This window comes from Protopterus annectens, chromosome 5.part1 (assembly GCF_019279795.1).
Source record: "Protopterus annectens isolate FY-2018-M chromosome 5.part1, PAN1.0, whole genome shotgun sequence".
NCBI lineage: Eukaryota > Metazoa > Chordata > Ceratodontiformes > Protopteridae > Protopterus > Protopterus annectens.
Window position 1 is genome coordinate 344822525 of NC_056736.1, and position 26783 is coordinate 344849307.

General features: G+C 39.7%; 1 protein-coding gene across 1 annotated transcript in view; it reads right to left on the reverse strand.

The window, feature by feature from the left end:
• The window catches only part of INPPL1 (inositol polyphosphate phosphatase like 1), a 1746155-nt gene that overhangs the window by 1202416 nt on the left and 516956 nt on the right, over positions 1-26783 (reverse strand). Inside the window, exon 7 of the mRNA XM_044073026.1 lies at positions 25982-26071. Coding sequence (XP_043928961.1) covers positions 25982-26071 — 90 coding nt within the window. The remainder of the gene's footprint in view (positions 1-25981; positions 26072-26783) is intronic.

Genomic DNA, 26783 nt, shown 5'->3' on the forward strand with positions numbered 1-26783 from the left:
TCCTCTTTCCCACAGTGCAGTGCACCCCTTACTATTCCTCATACTGAGCGTCTCCTATCAGATACCAAAGTAATACGAAGGCTTGGAGAAAGGCTTTGGATTTAGGACTACGAGGTCTATCCAGGAAGGAAAATGAGAATTTGGAAGGTGGATGGTGGGAGGGTTGTTGACATGGATGGAGAAGGACAATAAGGACTCATCATTATAGTAAAGTACATAACTTTTACATCCTGTACTATCCTCTCCTTCCATATCAACTAATGGAACAGAATCCTCAGATACTTTCTTCATGGAGGGCATACTGATGCAGCGGTTAGCATTGTCACCTCACATTAAGAGGTTCTCTGGTTCGAATCTCGGCTGGGGTGCCTTCTGTGTGGAGTTTGCATGTCCTCCCTGCATTCATGTGCGTTTCCTCCCACCCAGTTTCTCCCCGGAACTCCAATGAAAATGGGCCCTGTCCCCAGTCAGACTTTCCCCGTAAACAAATGTTAAATAAAATAAAATAAATAAATACATCATGACAGGATGTCCCTAAGGATGGAAGATCCAAAGGAAACCCTAGATCTTGATATGAAATTAAGTTTATAATGTTTGACAAAGTTATGCATTGTTGATCATGCCGCTGTCATCTACATAAGAATTCTTAAAAAAAGGTTATGGAAGAGGAGATTGATCTTGCAGAATGTGTCTTTGTTTTAGAGGTCTTTTACTCAGGAATATATATGAAGTACAATAAGAAAGCCACCTGGAGACTTGACAGTCACCTTTGAGACATGGTGTTTTTTTCCCCAGCAAGGCTGGAAACCATATACTGGTTGTCTTTAGAAGGGGATTGTATTCTGTGAAAGTAGAAATGTAACATTTTGAATATGTAATATATTTTCTTTGTTAGTATGACTAGGGAAGAAAACTGGTAGATGGACGCTTTGATTCATGGCTGATTCAGAAGCAGTCTTGTGTACAAAGGAAGAATTTGGTCTTAGACAGACTAGCTTTATTTAAAAAAAAAAAAAAAAAAAACATAGGGTAGTTGCAAAATACTGAGCGAAGTTCAGATATTCATCTTCCTGAGGTGAAGCAGTTTCAAATGGAGGCTGGGTGAGAGCTCGAAGTATAAAATTTAGGTCCCATGGGGGAGTAGGATGCTTGGTAAGAGGGGTTTACCACCATATGGTCGACCAGTGGAGTGCGGCAACATCCCACATTTGCAAACCCAGATGTTGTGAATCACAAACTCCCGCCCCCTTTTTGACCCATGGTAGCACTCGTTTCTGGATGTAGAGCGGTCGGAAATGTCGTATTCTGTGTTTTTGAGACATTCCAACTGTTCAACATGCTAGGATTCGCTAAATATATTTGGACACCCCCACCAGAGGTGATAACATATTGGACTTGGTCATCACCAACATGGGCAACCGGTGTTCTACACTGGAGGTCAAACCCTCGCTGGTTAGATCAGACCATAGACTAATCACTCTGGATATCCACATTCCGCCCCCACCCCCAATGAAGGAAACCACCGTGAAAAACTTTTCAAAAGCAAACTTCACGTTACTTAAGACCGAGGTGGAAAAGTTCAGAGCCTCCATGCTAAAGGACAACGCTGTCCAAGCTGCTGAATCCCTTACAATGGCACTCTATGAGCACCTGCAAGAATGCATGGGTCGTGCTATCCCAAGCAAAACCAAGACTCACTCCTCCAAGAAAAGGAAGCCAGTCTGGTGGACCCCTGCCATAAACAAGCTATACAATAGAAGGAGGAAACTAGTGCAGAAAAGGGTAAAATCCCAAGAAGGAAAGACATCCCTGATCAGTATCAGCAAGAAACTACGATCCCTCATAAAATCATCCAAGGCTAGCTTCGAAAGAAAAATTGCCAAGGACTCCAAAGATAACCACAAAGCGTTCTTTAGCTATGTCAAGAACCTAAGTGGAAACTCTCAGATCTGCTCTGAGTTAGTGCAGAATGGCACAAAATACACTGAACCGACTGATACTGCCAACATTCTGGCACACGGGTTTAGTGTAAACTTCACCCCCTAAAGGGCCCATAACCATACCAGAAGAATGTAGTGCCCCGGCAATCACTGACACACAGGTTAAAACAGCCCTATTTACAGCCAGAAATACATCTTCAATGGGGCCACACGGTGTCCCAGGCTGTGTCTTACACGAGCTCCAAAATGAACTAACCCATCACCTATACACACTGTTCAAACTTAGCCTCTCTACACGCTACGTACCCAGAGTGGCGCACAGCAACAGTTATCCCGCTCCACACAGGTGGAGCCACAACGGACCCCAGGAACTATCACCCTATAAGCTTGACTAGCCTGGTCAGCAAGGCTATGGAGCGCATCATCATGGAATTCATTAACTGAGACATTGGGAACCTTCAAACATTGGACCCTACCCAGTTTGGCTTTGTTAAGGGCAGATCATGCCTCCTAAACCTGGTGGACTTCTTTGAGACAGTTACCAAGGCTTTAGACGAGGGAAAGGAGGTCCACACAGCCTACCTAGACCTCGCAAAGGCTTTCAACACTATTACCCATTCTGGTATTATAGACAAGCTCACCAGCCTGAACATAAACCCCTACGTCACAAGCCGGGTTGCCAACTGGCTCATGGATAGAACCAACACAGTGAGAGTTGCAGGCTCTAGGTCCAACTCTAAACCAGTTACAAGTGGCGTCCCCACAGGGCTCAGTCCTGGGACACCTCCTGTTTGGTATATACTTCTCAGAGGTACAGGCAAGCACAGGAGGACTACGGCTAACCAAGTTCGCAGACGACTGCAAACTGGGGGCCATAACTGACTCTCCAGCTGATACAAACATCTTCCAGAAGGGTCTCACTGAAACGGACACCTGGTGTCAAAATCATGACCTCAAGCTAAATGCCAAAAAGTGCATAGTCATCCCCTTTGGAAAAAACAAAGTACCCGCGAACTACCACATACGTGGTAGTCCCCTAAATACAGAAAATGTAATAAGGGATCTGGGGACCCAAGTAGATAGTAATCTCTCCTTTGATAATCAAATTGCCAGGGTAGTTAGAAAATCCGTCTATGTGGCCCACCTAATCACGAAAGGGTTTGCATTTAGAACAAAAGAGGTTATTGTGCCCCTCTACTCATCACTCATCAGACCCATCATAGAGTACAATGCCCCATTTGGGATGTACCTTACAAGACACCTGCAACAGCTGGAAAGACCACAGAAGTACCTTACCAAGAGGATTACTGGCCTCAAACATATGCCCTATGCAGCCCAACTGAAGAAACTCCAGCTGTACTCGGTTGCGTACTGCTTACTCGGAGGTGATCTCTGCCTGACATACAAGGTCATGTCCAACCCAGAATTGATAGGCATGCTCCATTTAAAAAAAAAAAATCCCCAAGAGCCACACGCTCTAGGGATCTAAACCTCAGCACAACGATAAATAGGATGTGCTGGAGAGCTAGATTCCTGTCACAGAGACTCCCCATGCTTTGGAACAGGATTCCAATCTACATTAGGCAGAGCCCCCTCACTAACACTCTTCAAGAGAAACCTTGACGAATGGATGGGAAACAAAAAATTTACCCCGGGGATCACTGCAGTGGCTCTGCTGGACAGAGGCACAGAGAACTAATGGCTCTGCTGGGCCGAGGCACAGAGAACTAATCTAAGGGGGCGGCAAAGGCCAACACATTCTGGCTAGGCTTATAGATGCCCTCGGGCAGATAGCCTAGTACTTACCTACGAACCTATATATAGGTTAGAGCACTGTGTGCTCGACCATATGGTGGTAAACCGGTGGAAAGCCAAACAATTTGAATTTAACCCTCTGTGGACATTTGAAATAGCTGCTAATTGAACCCTCAATGGTTGAGCAGCCAGAACAAAAGTCAAATAAGATAGTTAGGAACTGCAGTACTGAGGGAATAGAAAATGGAAAGGGGTCTCTTATTCTACTGCATATAAGGAAACAGTTTCCACTTAAATGATTTAAGTATTTTTTTTGAGAGGCAAATGGAATCTGAACTACTCTACTGGAATGAGTAGGATTACTGGAGTAGTAGAAACCATGTGGTGAGTTTGCAGGAGTTCAGGTCTGGGTGAAGATGACTGGATGGGTAAGACAAGAGATCCAGGTCGTAGTACGTGATGCCAGGGCACTGGGAACCAAACTTGCCTGACCCAGAAAAGTGCTATGAATAACTTTTGCCTTGCACAGAAAAGATTTCTGCAGAAACTTTGCCATGAATGAAAGAGGGGAAAGGGCATACAGTCAGCCATGGAGGCCAAGGATGGACCAGGGTATCCCCTTGTAGGGACGAGGGCAAATTAGCTGCTGCATTTTATGTAGGTTGTGAAGGCAAATAAGTCGCAGCAAGTCTGACTCCACTAGCTGAAGATTTTGCATACTGCTGAAGAAAAACTCATGAGGCATCAGGATGCAGTGAATCAGCTTGTAAGCTAGAAGGCTGGTCCAATCTGGAATGTACACTGCTATCAAAAAAACACAAACATAGACATTGCTAAACTCCCAAGGCCTCAGCCAAAAGGGGTATGTGGGGTTCTTCTTTACTTGTTTACATACCAGACAACATTGGTGTTGGCCATGTGTATGAAATCATATGATGAGGAACAAGTCCTGTAGTGCCTGCAACACTAGAAGGGTTGCCCTAATTTCCAGTATACTGATGTGAAGATGAGGCTCTAGATTTGTCCATGTTCCTTGGACAGTCCTTCCTTTGTAGTGCCCTGCTCTTTAGAGAGGAAGCATCTGGTGGTAACCAGGGCTGATGGAAGGTGTAGAACAAAGGGATGGCATTCTTGTACTAGTTGGAAATGAATCCACCACTTTAGATGAGTTTTTCAAATTTGCCACCATTCTGTCTAATATCTGTAGTAGTAGGGAGGCCAGTGAGGAGTCCTGCTGAAGAAGGTCTATTACTCAGAGTCTGAGAGATGGCAGCCTTTGCACAGAAAATCTAGCAATTATTGATAAGATGGCAACTGATGAGATCTAATGACTGGGTTGGATCCAGGTTTGTTTCTTTGATATTACTGGTACATCTAAGGACCAACACAAATGGAACAAGTAATCCCTTGCTAGATTAAGGGAATCTCTTGTATTTATGGCAAGGAACAAATCACTGAGATATGGGAACACCAGGAATCCTTTCAGTCTGAGATGGGCTCTGGCAACCACTTGGTGAACATCCACAGAGACTACAGTGAGATCAATAGGCAGGGAGTGAAACTGGTAATGACTGGTTCTCAGGTGAAGGGGAGGATTCTTCTGGATTGCTTCTCAGTTTTGATAAGGATGTTAAGGTTTATTGAGCACATCCAATCCCCTTCCTGCAGGTATGGAAGAGTGGACTGCACCGTTAAGGTTTATTGAGCACATCCAATCCCCTTCTTGTAGGTATGGAAGAGTGGACTGCACCGTTAAGGTTTATTAAGAACATCCAATCCCCTTCCTGCAGGTATGGAAGAGTGAACTGCACCATATTCATTCAGAATTTCATTTTTTTTTATATAGTGATTTAGTCAGCTGAGATCCAGAATGGGCCTGAGTTACTGTGTTTCCTTTATAACTAAAATAATCCTCTTTAACCTTTGGGCCAAACAAGGGGCATTGATGCTTCAGATTCATCACCTAAGTCATACAATTGCTACCATACAATTACTACGAGGCATGGCACTGCATAACAAAGATGAAGCCTGCTGCTGAAGTTGCCCCACCTGCTGCATTGTGATGCAGCCCCATATGCCGATTAGTAATGTAATGGACAACAAAGTTGGAGAGTTGAGTTTCAACCTGTTTCCTAGTGTCCAGTGTTGGAAGTCTCCTGAAGGAATCCAATTGTTTGTTCATTTAGGTCCTTCTGGAGCCTGATCATGTGAAATCTGTAATCTAACACTCTTGTGGAAAAGATTCAGGATAAATAAGCCCAATTTCTAAAATGGTCTATTGCCCTAGTCTTCCTGTTTGAGGATGGACCGTGGAGCAATCCTTGGATAGCTCTTTTTTAGTGGCCACTCAAACAACAAAATAAATCAGAGGGCCCTTGCTCCAATAAGACCTGTCCTTGTGCAGTCTCAAATCTTGTTAGGCTTGTGTGAAATAGGTTCAATATCAGGTTCCAACAATACCCTGTCTGCTACCAGATCAGATGGTCAAAAGGAGTGACCACTCAGAAAGTAGAAGGGCCAGCCTAATGCTTCAAACAACTCTCCTCATTTGAAGAAGGAGGGACTGATGGATCAAGTTTCCCCTATGACACAAATAAAGTTGGAGTCATCAGGGAGGACTGCAGGGGACCCCCTCCTTCATTGAGGTCTGTGTCTAGTGTTGATTCCATAGCATAATCAATGAGCTCCATTTCCAATTACATTTTCTGGAAGCCTAGGAGGGAATCATCTGAGGACCCAGAAGTGTAATTCGAAACTTGATGAATAACTGATTTGAGGCAACTGGAACTACTCTGTCCTTTGTGTGAAGACACTGGCTTAAAGACTCAGATGGATGGTAGAGGGAATAGGCCAGCTGGAAAGTACAGTTGTGTACACTTACCATAAATGTAGACGTTCGAGTGTATTCACTGTTGCAGTCATGTGGGTCTTTAGACAATTTAATTTTCTCACTAATTCCACTGAGAGAGGTGAGCGTCTGCCTTTAAACAGAAATTCAACAGATAAAAATATTCCCATTTGGGAACAATGGGAGCATGAACGAAAGAAGCGTTTTCCTAATCCCTTTTCATCTGTGGGTAGAAAAACTTCCTTGCCGTTGAATGCTGAGCACAAATTATTATTTGAAAATCTAGAGAAAAAAATGTGGAAGGAAACGGCAACTTTTTTCAATGTTTGTGGGTTACAAAGATATATTGATACAGAAACTACACCAAGAGGTCTAAGGGTGTATAAAGATCCTACAACACCCTTTGACTTAACAATAGACACTGAAATTGCCTTTCACAAGCGGTGGGTTGCTGCTGCCCACAACTGTGTCACGGAATGGCTTCAAATTTTGGTGGAGCGGGACCAATTGAAACAAACTGAGCTATGTACAGATATTAAAAAATTATGTGGGGATATATCTAAATGTGTTCCTGCATCCACTTTAAATGACTTTCTTGTTCAAACTCATGATAAATTAAAAGAGTTCGAACTAACCTTAATAGAACGTAAAAAAGGCAAACTTGTTAGAGATTTACGGGACTATGAAATGAACAAGGCTTTCCTCACGAGAGCCAATCGTAATAAAGGACGAAAACGAGTTAGATTTCAGGAGGAATCTAGTTATGTACGTCATCCAAATTCGTCGGCGTCTGCTTCTGAAGGTGGATTTACTTCTGGTGAGGAGGAATATGGAGATTCAGAGTTTCCTGGTTTACCGGCAGCTCAACAACCGGGTGGATTTCGGCAAACGTTTCGTCATGAACCATTTCAGCCCTCCAAAAACGTGCAAGGACAGAAACGCCAACGCGAATTTGCACAGCACATAACATACGAACAGTACGGACAGGGGGGCCATAAGAGAGGTAAATGGTAACCCAGTTCGAAATAACATCAGTGACTATGTTGTTAATTTATCTAGATACACATTTAGCGATGAAGAAACTGTAGTTTTGAACCTGGGTTTAAAATTTATACCTACAGTGGTGTCCAGGCTACATGATTTAAAAACCGATGTGTATAGGTTTGGCAGGAAATTACATCTTAAGCATTTTTTTAGTCAGAGTAATAACCAGTTTTTTGATGATTCCGACGATAGTTCCAACGTTTCATCTGATAGCTTCTACTCATGTACATCTGAGGAGTTTGTTAATGCATATTCCAGGCTCAATACAGAAAAAGTACCTTCTAATAGTCATTTTACACCTCATGTTTTACATAGCGAAGTTTTGAACTTTGTGAAAATGGTTAACCATACAATTGAAACAACGTACAATTCCTTTATGCGGAATAAAAGGAATATTAAATATAATATGACTTTTAAGGAATGGCAAACTTTGATTTCTTTAAGTAAGAGGGATGATATAATTTTCAAACCTGCCGACAAAGGCAACAAAATTGTAGTTCTTGACTCTAATGATTATTTTAACATGTGCATGGAACATCTGAATGACATTAACACCTATGAAAGAGTGGATATTGAAAGTTATAATTTTGCAATTATGGAATATAAAAATCTTATATCTAAAGGTTTGAAACTAGGATATTTTGTAGCCAGTGATGTTAAGAACAAATTTCAAATTGATGATTGTGATATGGCTTATTTTTATTGCCTACCCAAAATACACAAAGACTTATTGAAACCATCTGGTAGACCCATTGTTTCTGGTCGAAAATATTTCTTACATAATTTGGGTATTTTTTTTACACCACTTTCTTTCATCTTATGTTAAGGCATTACCCTCCTTCTTGATTGATGTATTTGATTTTCTTGATAAAATCAGAAATATTAAATGGAACAATAACATGTATTGGGTTACCATTGATGTAAAGAGCCTGTACACAAGCATTAGCCATAGTTTTGGCATTGAGGCTATCAGATTTTTTCTGGGTGACTCTCCTGTAACTGAATTTATCGTGGAGTTAACTCAATTTTCTTTAACCAATAATTTTTTTGAATTTCATAACAAGCTATATCGTTAGAAACAGGGCACTGCCATGGGGGCTGCCTTTGCCCCCATGTATGCAAACTTAGCAATGGGTCTGTTTGAACTTGAGTATATATATATAGACATGAATTTTTTCACAAGCATGTCATTAAGTATTATCGATACGTGGATGACTTAATTTTTCTGGTAGAAGGTGAACAGGCTTTGGCCCATCAATTTTTTGTTGACTTAAATTCCAACAGATTTTCTTTAAAATTTGATGGATTAAAGATAGATACTTGTGTTCCTTTTCTTGATGTCAAACTAGAAATTTCAAAAGGTCACGAGTTAATCACCTCAGTAAATAGAAAGTTTACAGGAACAACGCAATATGTACATAGTTCCAGTGGCCATCCACCATACACCATTAATTCCCTACCTTATAGTGAAATGTTGCGTATTAATAGACTATGTAACAACAAAGATATATTTTATAGAGAATTAGATTTATTATACAATTCATTTTTACAGAGGGGATATCATGGTGTTACATTAGAGGAGAGTTATGGAAAATTTTGTAGAAATATTGATGGACAATATAAACATAATAAAATACACAGTAAATATGATGAATTAATGATTCCGAATATTAGTTCGGATGATAAAGAAATTATGTATTTTGTCACTATGTATAGCTGCTTTACTAGTGAATTTGTCAAAATAGTCTTTCAATTTTGGAACTATTTATGTTCCCTAAATAATGTTAAAACTTGGTTAAATGCTGATTTAAAATTCTCATATTGTAGGGGGAAGAAGCATTAAAGACATGTTAGTAAAAAGTAAATTTAACTTCCCAAGTGACGTTGTATGTCATCATCTTACAAGTAGAGGTACACATCAGTGTGGGAAATGCAAAGCTTGCAAGTTTGTGGTTCCCTCTTTTGAATATATTAACAGTATTCCTTTTCAAGTTAAACATTCTTTTAATTGTTGTTCAGAAAGGGTTATTTATGCCCTGAGCTGTCCTTGTAAGAAGTTCTACATCGGAGAGACTAAGAGAGCCTTTAAAATAAGGCTCTTGGAACATGTCAGGGATATTGTTAACAAAAAAGAAGAAAGTCCCGTAGCAATGCATTTTCTACAATTTCACAATAGCAATTTTAATGGTTTACATGCAACTATTTTAGAACAAATACAAGATTATAAATATAATTGTTTAAATATAAAACGTTTGTTGAAACAAAAGGAAGCTGTTTTTATTTTAAAGTTTAAAACTTTATTTCCTGAGGGTCTAAATGAAGATTTTAACTGGAGAATGCTTATAAATTGAATTATGGTGTTTTATATTATTAATTGTATAATTGATTTAATTAATCAATTATTGTGGTGTATATATATGTGAATAGGATTTTAAGTTATTTGTACTCCTTGAAGGCTTAGGCCGAGACGTCAGAGAGAGAGAAAAGTCTGCAATAAATTGTTCTTTGGTGGATCCTTTTTCGTTGTTTCTTCTTTGGTGTGTCCTTGGTTGCTTCATCACCTGTGGGTTATCCCTGCTGTGGTAGCCCTCGGCCGGCCCAAATACCAGAGTCAATTTTTTTTTGCATCGGCTGCCATCGCCTGTAGTCTGACATCTGATCATCAGTGCTATAAAGCAAGGCAGCCAACGTCATTACATCAGTATTTCTTATCCTAACCCGTCAGAAGCACAAGGAAATAAGGAAAAGTGGCCCTGGTGGCAAAAAGCCACAGTGGGAAGCTTACATCCCCCTAGGGGAAGATGCTACATGGGGGATGGAGGGAGAGAAACCAGGACTGCAAAAGTGAATACACTTGAACATCTACAGTTATGGTAAGTGTACACAACTGTACTATGTTCTTCATGTTTCACTGTTGCAATCCTCCCACAGGTGATGACTGCAACAGTGAAACATGAAGAACAGAGTACACAACTGTACTATGTTCGTCATGTTTCACTGTTGCAGTCATCACCTGTGGGAGGATTCCCAAAGCTGAGGAGAGGGGTGGAAGTATAGGTTAGAGTCCTAGGCATGGGTCAGCAGGCCCTGCAGAACTGCAGAAGGAAACCCTTCCCTAGACTTAGAAAAAAGAGGTAGGTGGTAATACTTTATAAAGGCATGGACAGAGGTCCAGGAGGCAGCTTCCAAGATGTCCCTGGTGGGGACTCCTCTGAGGAAGGCTGTGGAAGTGGAGGCTGCCCTAGTGGAATGGGTACAGATAGACTTGGGGGGTTCCCATATAGTCTGTAGCAGAAATGGATACGGTGTGATATCCATTTGGAAATGGTTTGTTTGGAAGTGGGCTTCCCCTCTGCCCCAGGGGCAAAGCTTACAAGTAGTTGATCTGTTTTTCTGAATGGTTTAGTACAGTCTAGATAGTATCTGAGCTGTCTGTGCACGTCTAGCGAGTGTAGAATTCTTTCCTCCTTGTTTTGAGGGTTAGGAAAGAAGGTGGGTAGGTGTATGGCCTGGCTGAAGGTCACATCAGATACCACCTTGGGCATAAAGGGGGGAGGGGGTTAGTCCTCAGGGAGACCCTGTCTGCATGGAAAATGATAAATGGCTCAACAGCCATGAGAGCCTGAATTTCTGATACCCTTCTGGCTGAGGTGACAGCTAGTAGGAAGCCAGTCTTCCAGGAGAGGTATTTCAATTCTGCAGAAGCTACGGGTTCGAAAGGAGGTAAGGCTAGTTTTTCTAGAACATAATTCAGGTCCCAGGGTGGCAATTGAGGCCTTCTAGGAGGTTTGATATTAGAAGCCCCTCTGAGAATTTGCTTAATCAAAGGATGAGAGAAGAGGGGTGGGTCTGAATCATAAAGGGCAGAAATGGCTGAGGCATGGATTTTAATAGAGGAGAAAGAGAGGCCACTATTGAGCAACTCAGCTAGGTAATCTAAGATAAGAGGGATGGAAGGATGGGAGGTACTGTCCCCTTTGAACTGGTTCCAGGAGCACAATCTTTTCCATTTCCCTGGGTATGATTTTCTGGTGTTGGGCCTTTTGGCCTGTTTGCTTAACAGAGACCTTCTTCTTAGCTTTTAAGGTATAAGCCATGCTGAAAGATTGAGAGTCTAAGTCTGGGTGCAGTATCTTCCCCCTCACCTGGGTCAAGAGGTCTGAGATTAGGGGAAACTGCTTGGGGGGCTGTAAGGTCAGGCTGCAAAGCTGTCTTGGCCAATCTGGAGCAATGAAGATGGCATTTGGTCTCTCCTCCCTTATTCAGATCAGTACCTTGGGAATAAGGGGCAGGGGAGGGAACGCGTACAAAAAGAGGAAGTTTCAGGGGAAGGTCAAGGCATCCACTTTCCACGCTAGGAGGTGATACTCCCTGGTACAGATCTTTTGCAGATGGTGGCTGAGGTGCAAGGCAAAGAGAACCACTTCCAGAGTACCCCACTCCTGAGTGATTTGTAGAAAGATTTCCCTGTGGAGCTGCCATTCATGGGGGTCCAGTAAGTTTCTGCTTAAGTGGGCTGCCAGGCTGTTGTTGACCCCTGGTAGGTATTGGGCAATTAGGTGTAGACCCATGGAAGTGGCTATAAACCAGAGGCTCATGGCTAACCTGCACAAGGGGTGAGACTAGGTCCCCCCATTTGCTGATGTACCACATTACTGTGATGTCTGTTTTTTATAAGGAGAAGCCCTGGCCTGAGATGGGGTTTGAAGGATGTCACAGCTTTTTGTACTGCCATCATTTCTTTCTGATTGATGTGCAAGTGAAGTTGGAGGGCATCCCAAAGACCTTGGGTACACCTGCCTGCTACGTGAGTGCCCCAAGCAATGTCTGAGGCGTCGGTGATGATTGTCTGGCCAGAAGGGCGGAGGATGAAGGGAAGACCTTTGTCCCTGGCACAAGCCTCTGCCCACCAGAGAAACTCAGCCCTTATACATGAGATCAGAGGGAGAGAGGTCTCTAGGGACTGAGATTGCTGGCACCAAAGGTTATTTAGATACCACTAATGTTTTCTCATCTGAAGCCTGGCCAGAGGAATGAGAAGGATGCAAGATGTCATGTATCCCAGGGCTTGCAAGAACTTCCTCGCAGTGAAGTTATTTCTTCAAGCCAGCTGGGTAAAGTAGAGGGGCAGGAAACTCTGCTTTTCTGGGGATAGGAAGGCCATTTGGGATGTAGTGTCTAGGACAGCTCCCAAAAAAATTATCTTCCTGCTGGGGTTTTGTTTTGATTTCGTCTCGTTGATGGTGAACCCTAGGGAGGTTAGGAGTGATTTGACAAAGAGAATGTCCTGGAGCAGCTTTTCTTGAGGCAGTCATCCAAGTAAGGGTAAATCCGTATACTTCTCTGTCTGCAGAATACTATGACCAGGGCCAAACACTTGGTGAATACTGTGGGAGCAGTAGATAAGCCAAAGGGCAGCGCAGAGAACTGAAAGTGTTGTGAGCCTGCTCTGAAACGCAGGAATTTTCTGCACGATTCCCTGATGAGGATGTGGAGGTAGGCATCTTTTAGGTCTAGGGTCAATAGCCAGGCATTTTTTGTTAGCATAGGCAGCAGCTACTGCAAAGTTAGCATTTTGAATCTGGGGATCACCATGGAAGTGTTCAGAATGGATAGATCCAGGATGAGGTGCCAAGTGCCCTCTTTTCTGGGAACAAGGAATAGTCTGGGATAAAAGCCTTTGCCTGTTTGATCTGGGGGGACAGGTTCTACTGCCCCCCTGGGATACGAGAGTTTGGACCTGTTTCAATGTCTCTGCCCACTGATTTGGAGGCAAGTCTGGGTACCCTCTTGGAACTGGGAATTCGCTGAAAGAGAATTTGTATCCCTGAGAAAGGATCTTTAAGACCCATTGGTCCTTTGTTACAGAAAGCCAATTGTCTTTGAAGAGGGAGAGCCTTCCTCCTAGTTTTTGATGAGAGAAGGGAGGGCAGAGGGGGAGTCATTGTGAGTGCTTGCCATAGAAGGTTGGCTTTGAACTCCCTGCCTTACAGATGGAGATGGTCCATTGCTTGCTTTCCTGCTGGCCCTGTGATAGGGGCCTGGATGGTTTGTCCCTGCGGGGCTTACCTTGGCCCTGTCCGCTAGGTGCAGGGAAGGCCCAGTGCTTAGAGGGAAAGTTCCTGCTGGATCTGAGAGGTTGAATTTGAAAGAAATCTTTTACTGTTTGCATAGATTTTGCTTTGTCTTCCATCTTTTTAAGCACCTCTTATGCTTTTACTCCAAACAAGCGCTCCTTATCTAGGGGTGCATCAATAAGTTTAGACTTGACATGATCAGGGAGAGGTTGTTCCTTCAGCCATGCATGTCTCCAAATAACAGATCCTGTCACTGCTGCCCTGCTAGAAGCTTCTAAGGCATCATATCCACAGTGTAAAGAGTGTTTGCCAACTTGACAAGCAGAGTGCAGTAAATCTGCTAACTCTTTTGAATTGGCACAGTCAAAAAAGGTAGCAATCAGCTGTTTTAATTGTTCCAAAGTGTGTTGTTGATAGTTTAACATATGGAACTGACAACTGAGTGCTCTGATAGCTAAGGTTGCGGAGGTGTGTACTTTTTTACCCCTTCTGTTCAGAGCTTTGGACTCCTTATCAGAAGGAAGAGGATTCTTGGCAGAACTAGTCTTAGCTCCTTTAGGTCCTTGTGTAATGACCTCTGGATCTGCAGCAGGATTTCTGTACATGTATTTGTGAGAATCCGGTACTCTGTAGTACCTGTCAGGTTTACTGGGAGCAGGAGGGAGGGCGTCAGGGGCTAAGCTGGATTCACGGAAAACATCATCCACCACTTCTAAAACAGGGGGGATGGCCAGGGGTTTGGTGCTGGGGCAGGTCTAGAAACTCTCCAAGTCTTTTCTTAGACTGTGGGAAGTCCTGAGATTCCCATTGGAAATGTTCCCTGAGGGAATAAAGGGTTTCCCTAAAGGAAAAGTCCTCTGGAGGGGAGGCAGAAGGGATGGATTCCTCTGCATCTGAATCCTCATAAGTAGTTAAGGGATGTTGCTCCTCTTCAAAAACTGAATAGTCAGATTCCTCAGACTCCTGTTCTGTCAATTTCTGGGGAAGGATGCCTTTTCCTTTTAGAAGTAGTGGCCGGACTACCCCGGATAAGGGAGATGAGATCCTCCGCCATTTTAAGCATTTGTGCTTGGGGTGGTGGAGTAGTAGCAAGATGGTAGCTAAAAGTAGATTTCCTAGGAGTGGCCTGGCTTCTAGGCCTGAGAGAATCCGTTCGTCTGAGAGAAATGGTAGTCTGATGTGAAGACATCATTTTTTGTCTAGATTCGGTAGTGCAAAAGGCCTCCTCGGAAGCCGGTGCCTGGGTCGTGGCTCCTGACCCAGCAGAGGCAGAGACAGCCAAAGGCTCGGAAGATGAAGATTTCTGTGGCATACCAGACTCCGAAAGGGTCTCAGTAGAGGCCTGCATGGATATTGATGACCTGCTTAGCTGTAGCGTCATTGGAAGGCTTAGCCTTGTGTGGTCTGTCTCTATCTTTATCTCTACATTTTTTTTGGAAGAATGGAAATGAATGGAAGTCTCGGTGTGGGATCTGCTTTCCACAGGTGAAACTATTGTTAACTTTTTTGGATATCAGTTAGTCCAAGAAAAAAAGATCCCCAACGGGGTACTTAGCTGTAGATGTTTTCAGCTGAAATTCAACCTCTGGTAGCGACCGCCCGGCACTTGTGTGAACTGTTTCTGCTACAGGCTCCACGGCAAGAAAGAATGATGTAATGACATCAGTTGCCTTGCTTTACAGCACTGATGACCTGATGTCAGAATACAGGCGATGGCAGCAGAGGCAAACAAAAACACTTACTCTGGTATTCACCAAGAAGATTGCACACTTATAAAACTGGTAAAGAAACAAAAAATTGACTGTAACACTGTTAGAGGTGGAAATCCTTTGTGCCAACACACAAAGTAAATTTATTCCAGTAGGTAAAGTAACCAGTAATAAAAAAACCCAAATAGTATGCAGTCCACGTACTATCCGTATTGAAGTATTATCTTGTAATTACTCACAGGCAAAGTAAAGTTCAAGTGAAAGTGTAAATAAAAAACCAGACCTGGGTTTCAGTTAAAAGGTGGTGAAAATAAGTCCGTTTGTTCGTATATGCACTTCAGTGAATTCCTGTTCAAGATTCCGGCTCTGGTAGCAGTATAGTTGCTGATCCAATCCTGTTAGCGTAAGTACACAAGAGCTGGAACGGAGGATAAGTGCAAAAGGATAAACCAAGCAATGGGGAAAATTTCCCGTATTAGGGTAGGTTGTTGGATAATATTTAAACCCCACAATGTCGAACATTGAAATATATTCATATAAACAAGTATAGGAACATTGTAATGTTAAATGCACTTAATTAGGTTAAACCACATGATTAAACAGATGTATTTAAATCCTAACTGACGAACTAGTCAGCGTTTTGTCTGAAGAAGTTCAGATACATATCTGAACGAAAAACGCGTGTCTGCGTTTAACATCATTGTGTCAGCTTGCTCCTGTGCCTTTTGGATTAAGAGAGCCAACTTCCTAGGGCTTCATTCTGCTTCACTTTATTGTCAATTCAGCCGGACTGGGTTCGTGGAGAACTTTGCAGCTTTTTGTGCCTTAATTTGGGCGGACTTGGTTCGTCAGTCTGCCTACAACTACAGCTTTGGGCGGACAGTCCGCTGGACTGTTTTTAGTGACTGGTATTTTTGTGCCTCAACTTGAGCGGACTTGGTTCGTCAGTCTGCCTATAGTTACAGCTTTGGGCGGACAGTTCGCTGGACTGTACTCAGTGACTGTTTACTGCATTCTGCCACGGGAAATTTTCCCCATTGCTTGGTTTATCCTTTTGCACTTATCCTCCGTTCCAGCTCTTGTGTACTTACGCTAACAGGATTGGATCAGCAACTATACTGCTACCAGAGCCGGAATCTTGAACAGGAATTCACTGAAGTGCATATACGAACAAACGGACTTATTTTCACCACCTTTTAACTGAAACTCAGGTCTGGTTTTTTATTTACACTTTCACTTGAACTTTACTTTGCCTGTGAGTAATTACAAGATAATACTTCAATACGGATAGTACGTGGACTGCATACTATTTGGGTTTTTTTATTACTGGTTACTTTACCTACTGGAATAAATTTACTTTGTGTGTTGGCACAAAGGATTTCCACCTCTAACAGTGTTACAGTCAATTTTTTGTTTCTTTACCAGTTTTATAAGTGTGCAATCTTCTTGGTGTGTTTTTGGCTATTGACTGTACACTAAAAAGGATGGAAATGGAACACGAGGAAATACCTTCATCACAAGGTAATCTAACCCAACTTTTGGAATTAATTAACCAGCGGTTGGACCGCTTATCGGAAAAAGTGGATTATGTCACTAATACCGGCGGCAACAGATTAAGTCAGAATACTAATGCACCAACAGAACCAACGGAAGCACAGGCAACAACGAGTGGTAACAGTGGTTTACCACAACGGAGACGTACAAGGGATACACAGGAACAAATTGGAACTGTTATTTCAAATAATTTTAATTTGCATACATGGCTTAATAATGAATTAGATATGGACAGCCCAATAGGAGGGGCTATACATATAGCAGACAATGATACTCATGGTAACATAGTGGACAAGTTAAAATTGTTTGACAATAAATTATTTAAAATTAAAAAGTTGCAATTGGAACTGAATTACTTTAATAGATGGCTAAAAGAGAAAATAGTACCCAAAGGTTTAAGGCATTATTCTTACCCTACGGGGTTAGAATATGGTATAGATTTCTACAATGAGCTTATTTCTATCTACAATAATCATGGACTGGAAATAATTCGATGCATGATTAAACACTACCAGATCTCACTGGATAATTTAATGAGTGAAACTACATCTTTAGAGCAGGAAATTAAAAACGACATTGACTATAACAGATATGAATTTGAATATAATAGGTCTCTGACAAGTATTGTGCAACAAATGAACAAACTAAAAATGAATAAGTTAAAGAAGTTAAATAGAGATTTGAAAGCATATCAGGAAGGGTCAGCTTTCCCAAAGCCCCCAACCTCCCAGAACAGTGTGCGTATTCCAAAGGGCAACACTGAACAAAATTTTAAGAAAAACACAACATGGAATAAAAATGTTAACAATGGTCAAGGCCAAAGTAACTATGATGTCGATATAATAAATGATAGCTTTGATGGTGACAACTTTGACCTAGAAAATCCTCCCCCCCAAAGAGACATTTACCAGGATTCTGGGATGGATGTTGAATGGCAAGACCAGGACCAACCACAGCAACAGTATCATCATCAAAAAAACTACAGAGGGGGGAAGGGGGGAACTTGGAAAACGAACAAACAACCACAGTTCAAGAGAACATACAATACCCGCAGCAACAACAAATTTCAGGCCTAAAACTGCATGAAATTTTAACCAACGAAGAAGGTGACTTTAAAATCTACAATTATACTGAATGTGTTATAGATCAAACCCTAGTGGAATTATTTTCCAAAGGGTTGACATTTGTACCCTCAAAGAGATGTGATATAGCAGAATTATTGATAGATTTTAAATTATTCATCCGCAAACTTAATTTAAATATACTGTTAGGTAATACAAGTATAAATGAGAATGAACTAAGGATAGCAAGTACATATAATCCACCGCAGAATGCTACTTTATTCATGTATGAACAATTATGTGAAAATGAATTCAGATACCTAACAGGAAACAAAAAAGGAAAATATAAATCTAATATATCAAAGGATGAAACTCTGTTAAAACAACTAAGAAGACTTCCACTTAGACTAATGAAGCCAGATAAAGGTGGAGGCCTGGTAGTAATGTATAATACAGATTACTCAAACATTATGACAAGAGTTTTAGAAAAGGACACATATGAGGGTTCAAACAAAAATCAATTGAATAAAGCATTCACTAGTATAAAAACCTTCATTAATGATATGTTTTTGGATGGACTAATAGATAATAGTCAAAAACAATATTTAACTATGCTAACACCCAGAATACCAAAAATTTTTGGCATTCCTAAACTCCACAAGGACCTATTTAATCCACCATTTAGAGCGCTAGTGGATGCCAGACAATCCATGACATATGCATGTGCCAAGCTAGTAGACTCTTTATTGAAAAATTATGTATGTAAAGAAAAACACATTCTTAAGGATTCATGGTCGTTTCTGGAAGAGATACAAAATATTACATTTGATACTAAACACAATTTTTTAACTGTGGATGTTATTGATCTTTATTCTTGTATACCCCATGATCTAGGTACAGAATGGGTTGTAGATTTTATTAGATCAAAAGGTGCTACCACTAATGAATGTCTAGTGGTAGAACAACTCTTAGACATAATTTTGAAATATAATTTTGTGTCTTTTGAAAATGAATTGTATATACAAAAAATAGGGGTCGCCATGGGGTCACCAGTAGGCTCAAGTTTTGCAAATTTAGTCATGGCCTACTGGGAGACAAATCACATCTTTAATAGTCAATGGAATGGAATTATATTTACATATAAAAGATTTTTAGACGACATTTTTATCATTTTAAAAGGAGAACAAGAACAAGCAGATCAATTAGTTGATTTCTTCAATGCAACTTCTTCATTCTTAAAATTCACAAAAAACTATCAAGATAATACAATCAATTTCTTGGACGTAGAACTTAGCAAGGGCACAGAAGGTTATATAGCAAAAATTTATAGAAAGAGTACTCACTCGAATACTTTTCTTCATTACACAAGTGCCCATCCTAGCCACCAGAAAAAATCAGTAGTCAAAGGTCAGCTTGTTAGGGCGGCTAGGATGGTCACCCTAGAAGAGGACTTTGAGAATGAATGCAACTCATTGTACCACAAATTTTATAGTAGAGGATACCCATCAGAATTTCTAGATGAAATATTTAAAGAAGTTATTAATAAAAGAAAAATTGGAATATATAAAGCCATTTTACATGGAGGTCCTGGAAATGTAACACATACATTTAATGTAACATCAAGTGAGGGTACTGAATTGACCCTAACTGAGTCTTACATACCCCAACAAGAAGTAAATGTAGACAAAATAGATAAAGCACAAAACTACACTATTGCATTCACCTTCACATATTGTCCAGAAGCTTTGGAAATATGTAAAGTACTGAGAAAATACTGGTATTGGTTAACATCAGATAAAGACCTTGCAAAAGTGATCAATTTTGGTCCTGTAGTTACATATAGACGGGGCACAAATATGAAAAAATTATTAGAACAGAAATGTAACCTTAAGAAAAGGAATAGGGGTACCCACAAATGTGGGGCATGTAGATATTGTTGTTACATTGATGAGTCAGAAATGTTTATTATAAGAAGAGACAAGTTCTTTGTTCATGGTTCATATGATTGTAACTCTAAAGCTATTGTCTATCTTGCTCGATGTACACAATGTGAATGTTTTTATATTGGAAAAACGGATAGACGTCTAAGGGATAGAATCTATGAACATATATATGCAATCAGAAAGAACAAAGAGGAAAATGCTTTAGCCAGACACTGCAATTCCAATACAAGTCACAGTTTTAAATTTATGGTAATCAACCAAATTTTAAACAAAATTAACCAATGTGATTACATCACCGATACTTTTTCAAAACTAGAATTGGAAAAACACGAATTGGCATGGCAACTACGCCTAGCGGCATATAGAGAACCAGGACTTAATGAACTTTGTTCTATTGCATGTGTATTAAAAATGAAAAACTTGCTGAGATGAACAGAAGTTTTTAAATTACTTACAATGGGATATGGATCTTAAAAATTTTTAGAAAAACTTTAGGTAGATATAATCAAATAAATATTATTTTTAACAAACGAATTTTAAGTGATTTATTATATTTATTTTTGATAGACTCATATTTATATTCAGGTACTTAGAATTTATTTGTAGAAAACAATACATATTAACCAATTCATTATGCACCTAATTGTATTGTTATTTTCATAAATAAAATTAATAATACATTTATTCTATATTTATTAATAACACTTTTGAATATTTTGAAATTTATTAAATACTAGACTTTATGCCTATAAAACCTATATATATAGATTTAGTTTCTTAATTTTAATATATGTATGTTTTTAATATATTTTATAGATTTTTTAACTAAAAATATTGTCCCATTATTTGTGTAAAACAACATCATTAAATTATTAATCACGCATCTGTTCTTTATTTTTCCAGTAAAATCCATGTTAAAAACACTATTGTTAAAAAATTGCTTGTAAATTTTGCAACCATTTGTACATAAAATTTCATATACATAGAATTTACTTTATAGACATTAAAGGTAATAAAATTTATATGCCATAATACCATAACTTGTCCACTATGAACTGTCTACTTAACAATCTAATAATTTATTAATATAGAGAATATTATTCTATATAACCTTATAAGCCATGTATCATTTTAAATATTTTTTTAAATAATTTTTTAAATATATTTTTAAATATATTTTGAATATACTTCAAATATTTAAAATATGTTTAAGGGAGTAGGATGTTTTTTTAAAATCTAAATAATAAATGTTTTACATATATATATTTTTTACATTGTTTATTAAAATTTATTTAAATATTAATAAAATTTAGAGTTTAATATTTTTATTAGGGTAGGTTGTTGGATAATATTTAAACCCCACAATGTCGAACATTGAAATATATTCATATAAACAAGTATAGGAACATTGTAATGTTAAATGCACTTAATTAGGTTAAACCACATGATTAAACAGATGTATTTAAATCCTAACTGACGAACTTGTCAGCGTTTTGTCTGAAGAAGTTCAGATACATATCTGAACGAAAAACGCGTGTCTGCGTTTAACATCATTGTGTCAGCTTGCTCCTGTGCCTTTTGGATTAAGAAAGCCAACTTCCTAGGGCTTCATTCTGCTTCACTTTATTGTCAATTCAGCCGGACTGGGTTCGTGGAGAACTTTGCAGCTTTTTGTGCCTTAATTTGGGCGGACATGGTTCATCAGTCTGCCTACAACTACAGCTTTGGGCGGACAGTCCGCTGGACTGTTTTTAGTGACTGGTATTTTTGTGCCTCAACTTGAGCGGACTTGGTTCGTCAGTCTGCCTATAGTTACAGCTTTGGGCGGACAGTTCGCTGGACTGTACTCAGTGACTGTTTACTGCATTCTGCCACGGGAAATTTTCCCCATTGCTTGGTTTATCCTTTTGCACTTATCCTCCGTTCCAGCTCTTGTGTACTTACGCTAACAGGATTGGATCAGCAACTATACTGCTACCAGAGCCGGAATCTTGAACAGGAATTCACTGAAGTGCATATACGAACAAACGGACTTATTTTCACCACCTTTTAACTGAAACCCAGGTCTGTTTTTTTATTTACACTTTCACTTGAACTTTACTTTGCCTGTGAGTAATTACAAGATAATACTTCAATACGGATAGTACGTGGACTGCATACTATTTGGTTTTTTTTATTACTGGTTACTTTACCTACTGGATTAAATTTACTCTGGTATTCAGGCCGGCAGAGCGCTACCGCAGCAGGGATAACCCACAGGTGATGACTGCACAACAGTGAAACATGTAGAACATCTCTCAGTCTCCATAAAAAAAAAAAAAAAGATAGACTCTGCTGAAAGGGATGCCACCACTGAGAGACTGGTCAAATATGAATCCAAGATTGGAGTCAACTTATCGAGTACCGAGGCATATTTTATCAAAATACCAAACTTCTGGTTCAGGCTAGTAAAAAAAAAAGTGATGGTCTAGGAGATTTTTGTGTTCTTTTGGACTTTCTGTTCACTGGTTTTAGACATCTTTTTGGTTCTTGGGCATATTTTTAATTAACCAAAGGAGAAGTTATAGAATGTAATTAATAGAGAGTGAAACGAATTAACTTGGCAAGGTAGGAGGGGCAGACGTTACATGGGCAAAGTTGTTTCACCCACAGAACAAGGTGGTTTATGACTACCTGATTTGAAGAGATACTTTACAACTATGCAATTAAGGCTCAAATATATAGCACAAACAGAAGGTTACCAATCAGACTGGAAAGGCGTGAGGAGGAAAGCTGATGGGGGCTTTCAAGAAATAAGGTGAGAGGTAGGATTTTGGATGCAGGCCCTTAAGGAGAACAACAGCCATACTGAACATTATATATATATATGTATATATATATATATATATATATATATATGTATATATATATATATATATATATATATATATATATAATATTCTGAATATTCTGAGCACTGAGCTAACATGGGAATGGAGAAAGGAGATTTTACCAAAAGGGATGACAGCAAGAAGGAATGTAGAAAATAGATGACAGGGGGCTGGGATTTACTAGAGAAAATTGGAAAAATAACCAAGGTATTTGGAGCTAATAGCTATGGAGGGAAACAGAACAGGGCAGGATGTGGCCCAGCAGAAGTATGGACTGTAGGTTGGGGACGGTCTTCCAAACCAAAAACTAAAAGAGTACAGGTAAAGAGAAAGGAAAAGGGCAGTGTTAAGTGAAAGAGCAGCTCTGGATGAGTTTTTATTTCAGACTAGAAAAGAAGCTGCTGTTATAAAAGGGACAACTTGTAATGCATACAAAATACTACACAACTACTGTATCAATCAGAATAGGTTAGAAAAGATTAGGAAGAGATAACGGAAAGGCAATACACAAAGCAACAGTGGGAGGACATCTACATGGCTTCCAAGTATAAAACAAAGTCCAGAAGGGTTAGGATTTTTCCATGTTTTCCATAGGCATTTATATACCCTAAGCAGGGATCAGTGATTTTTTTGTACTTGTGTAGCTAGCAATTGTTGATGTGGTGGGAAAGACACAGGTAACTGGGAACATGTTTTTGGGAATGTAATGAGTTGGTAAATTTTTTAAAATTCTCTGAAGTGTACTTTGTCATAACTATTTGGGGAGCAAATTATTCTAACTAAGGAAATTATTCTTTTGGTCTCAGTTAAAGGATCTGTGCTGACTAGGACCAGTATAAGCATTGCAAAGTTTAATGCCATTGGCTACAAAAAAAAAAAAATAAAAAACAATTACTAGAAAATGGAAATCAAAATCTAAACTGATCTTAAAAGTAGTATTAAATATTGTGAAGGAGATAAAACAATTAGAGGTGGGATATTTAGAAAAGGGAAGGAGCAAATTACATAGAAATAAATATAATCTGTGGGACAATGCATGCAGAATAATGTTCAAGAAGGAGTGAAATTTAAGGGAAGACAGGATTTGAGCAATTTATGTAATGTTGAATGATAATTGCTAAAAAAAGGAAACATGTTTAAAGCACAAATTTCATGAAAAATATGTACAATGGTTTGTTTTCTCCTCTATAATTGTATGTGTGCCCACGACATTCTTTACATGCTGTGAATTTAATAGCATTATGATCATTATGTTACTGTGACATTTCACAATTTGCAATAAACGTCTACTTTTGGCTTTTCCCATTAAGAGTCAACACAGTTGAACAACGATCCGCAGAACAATTGGAAGTGGAGTTTTCTGGTGTTGAGTTGCCAGCCTGGCACCCGACCTTCCATATAAGGCAAACACATGCACACACTCACACCTAGGGCCAAATGAGTGTCTAATCTACCTGCAGCATGTCTATGGAATGTGGGAGGAAATCAGAAAACACAGAGTAAACTCACGACTGCAGGGACAACATGCAGACTCCACAATTAAGACACCCCAGCCATGGACTGAACCAGAGAACCTCTTGCTGTGAGGTGGCAATGCTAAACACTGCACCATCGTGGCCATATTTATTTGTAAGTGCTGGCTTTCGCTGTAACAGAAACATTTCAAATGTAATGGTTTTGTGTTCTGGGGTGAAATCTGCCAACTTTACTTGCTCCACATGTGCAGAGAAGACAAGGCAGCTCCAAAAAACAAGACACCAACAGAATGAGTAGAAAACAATAAAATTCTACTAATTTCACTACAGAAATATGCTTAGTTTTGATAATGACTAAAGTAAGTCTACCCAGGGAGCTCTTCCATTTCTTTAGCAATAAAGAACCAGAAAGCATGTAAAGAAACATATTAAAAACAGCTGATATGTTAGCATAGTAAGATCCAAATAAATTATTGCTGAAAAAAAAATAAAACTGATAGTAAACACTATACTATAAAGGCCAGCTGAAAGGTAAGTCTTAAAATATGTCATACTGCAGGTAGACAACAATATTTTGACATTCCCCCTTGCTCTTTTTTCAGAGAAAATACTAGTAATGTGCATCAGCTGGATGCTATGTCTTAAGAGCCTACATACCAGTTTTCCAAAAGCACTGCTACTCAACCAAAACCATCTAATCCATACTCCAAGCACAACTGCTCAACTAAAACTACTGTCCTGTATCCCCATCTACCCTTCCAAAGGCACCATTACTCAACCAAAACTAGTGACCTGTATTTCTATCCATCCTCCCAAAAGAATCATTATGCAACCAGAATTAGAGTCCTCTACCATTTCCATCTAATCTTTCACATGACTCATGGTATTTTAAGTCTCATAATTCTGGAACTGTTTCCAAAGTTTCAAACACCAAGAATGATAATAAACAAATGGGCAGTAGCTGCGTTCTCTCACATGCCAAAAATTTATCCTTACTTTCGCCTCTATAATGTATCCATTTTCATTTTCAGACAAAAAAAGCTGATGCTGGCTCTCATTTTGCTGGTACAGTATTAAAGACACTGTATACTACTCACAATTTAAACAAAAGTTTTCACTAAAGATGTCATTGTTCTTTGAATAGCCATCAGATAAATAGCTCATGTACAGGTACTGGAACCATTCACCAATAGGCCACCTTAATAAAAAAGTCACCCACATTTGCCACACCACAACAGTAAAATTGTTTACATAACTTGTGCTGTGCTAACCACTGTGTAACACAGAGGGGTGGATGTAAATCTACAGGAACACTAATAACTACCACTGCAGCTTGAAGTTTCACATGGAGCATATCAAAATAATGATCAGTCATATTTCCATCTCATGTGCTCTGCAATAATCATATGTGTGAAAACTGCTGGGAAAAAATATAGTGTAGGAGAACTTTAACTATCATAAGCCCACAGCTCTCCTGTGGTCAATACAGGCATTTAAGCTTCCAGTGCAGTCAGTCACACGTCATTACACACAAACAATATGAGAGGACACATGAAATGTGCTTCCTAACAGCAACATATAGGGAGCTTTTTTAGAGCCTACTCTTCATATATGAATGCATGCCTTCTAAATGGCAATAGTCCACACAGTCTCCTCCAGTTGTCTGTTTCTGAATAAAATTAGAGAGTAAAACTGAGATATGTACCTTCTTCTCAATTGATGACAGGAAGTCTTTCAAGACGGAAAGCTTTGAAACGAGGTTCTCCAAGTCCAGCTCACCTCCCTGACTGGCTGACTGCAAAAGAAAAGAATCAATAACTGAGAATAACAGATTCACCAATGTGCAAAATTACTCCCTGGAGGTACCACACATCCATAGCCACCTATGTTGTGTGCATGGAAAAAAGCAAGTTCATAGACGTGTGACATTATAAAACATTAAAATGTAACAAAGGACACCACATTAATTAAATAACTGACAAGCTGTAAGAGTTCACTTCTAATACTACAGGCATTAGTATGGAATGCAGTTTGGCTACCAAGGCTCAAAGAGGTAAGACTTGAGCATACAAGTGAGACTAGCATTGCTATGATAGAAACTGAGGTACTTTTCCATTATCGGGGCAACAGCTGTAATAAGCACTTGGCATGTTAGCAACACATTAAGGTTTATGAATTTGCACCGCAACCGGGACTTCGAGTTACATTAAGTACTTGCACAACAAATATAAGTTATTTCCTCCATAACCCAAATACGACAGACTTTACCAGCAGAAATAAACTATTAGTGATCCACAGTGAGACCTTTTTGACCCAAAGGGCAAGTTAGTGTAGGAGAAACAGTCACAAGCCCCACATGAATACCGTAAACCCACCCACTGTAATCCCGACTGCTCTGCTGTTATCCGGGCAACAGCTGTGCGTGGATTACAAGCGCTAACTACCACATTTATGGTGTTGCCCTGATAAAAACTTCACTACTGTGATATTTTACCTCATGTTTTAAA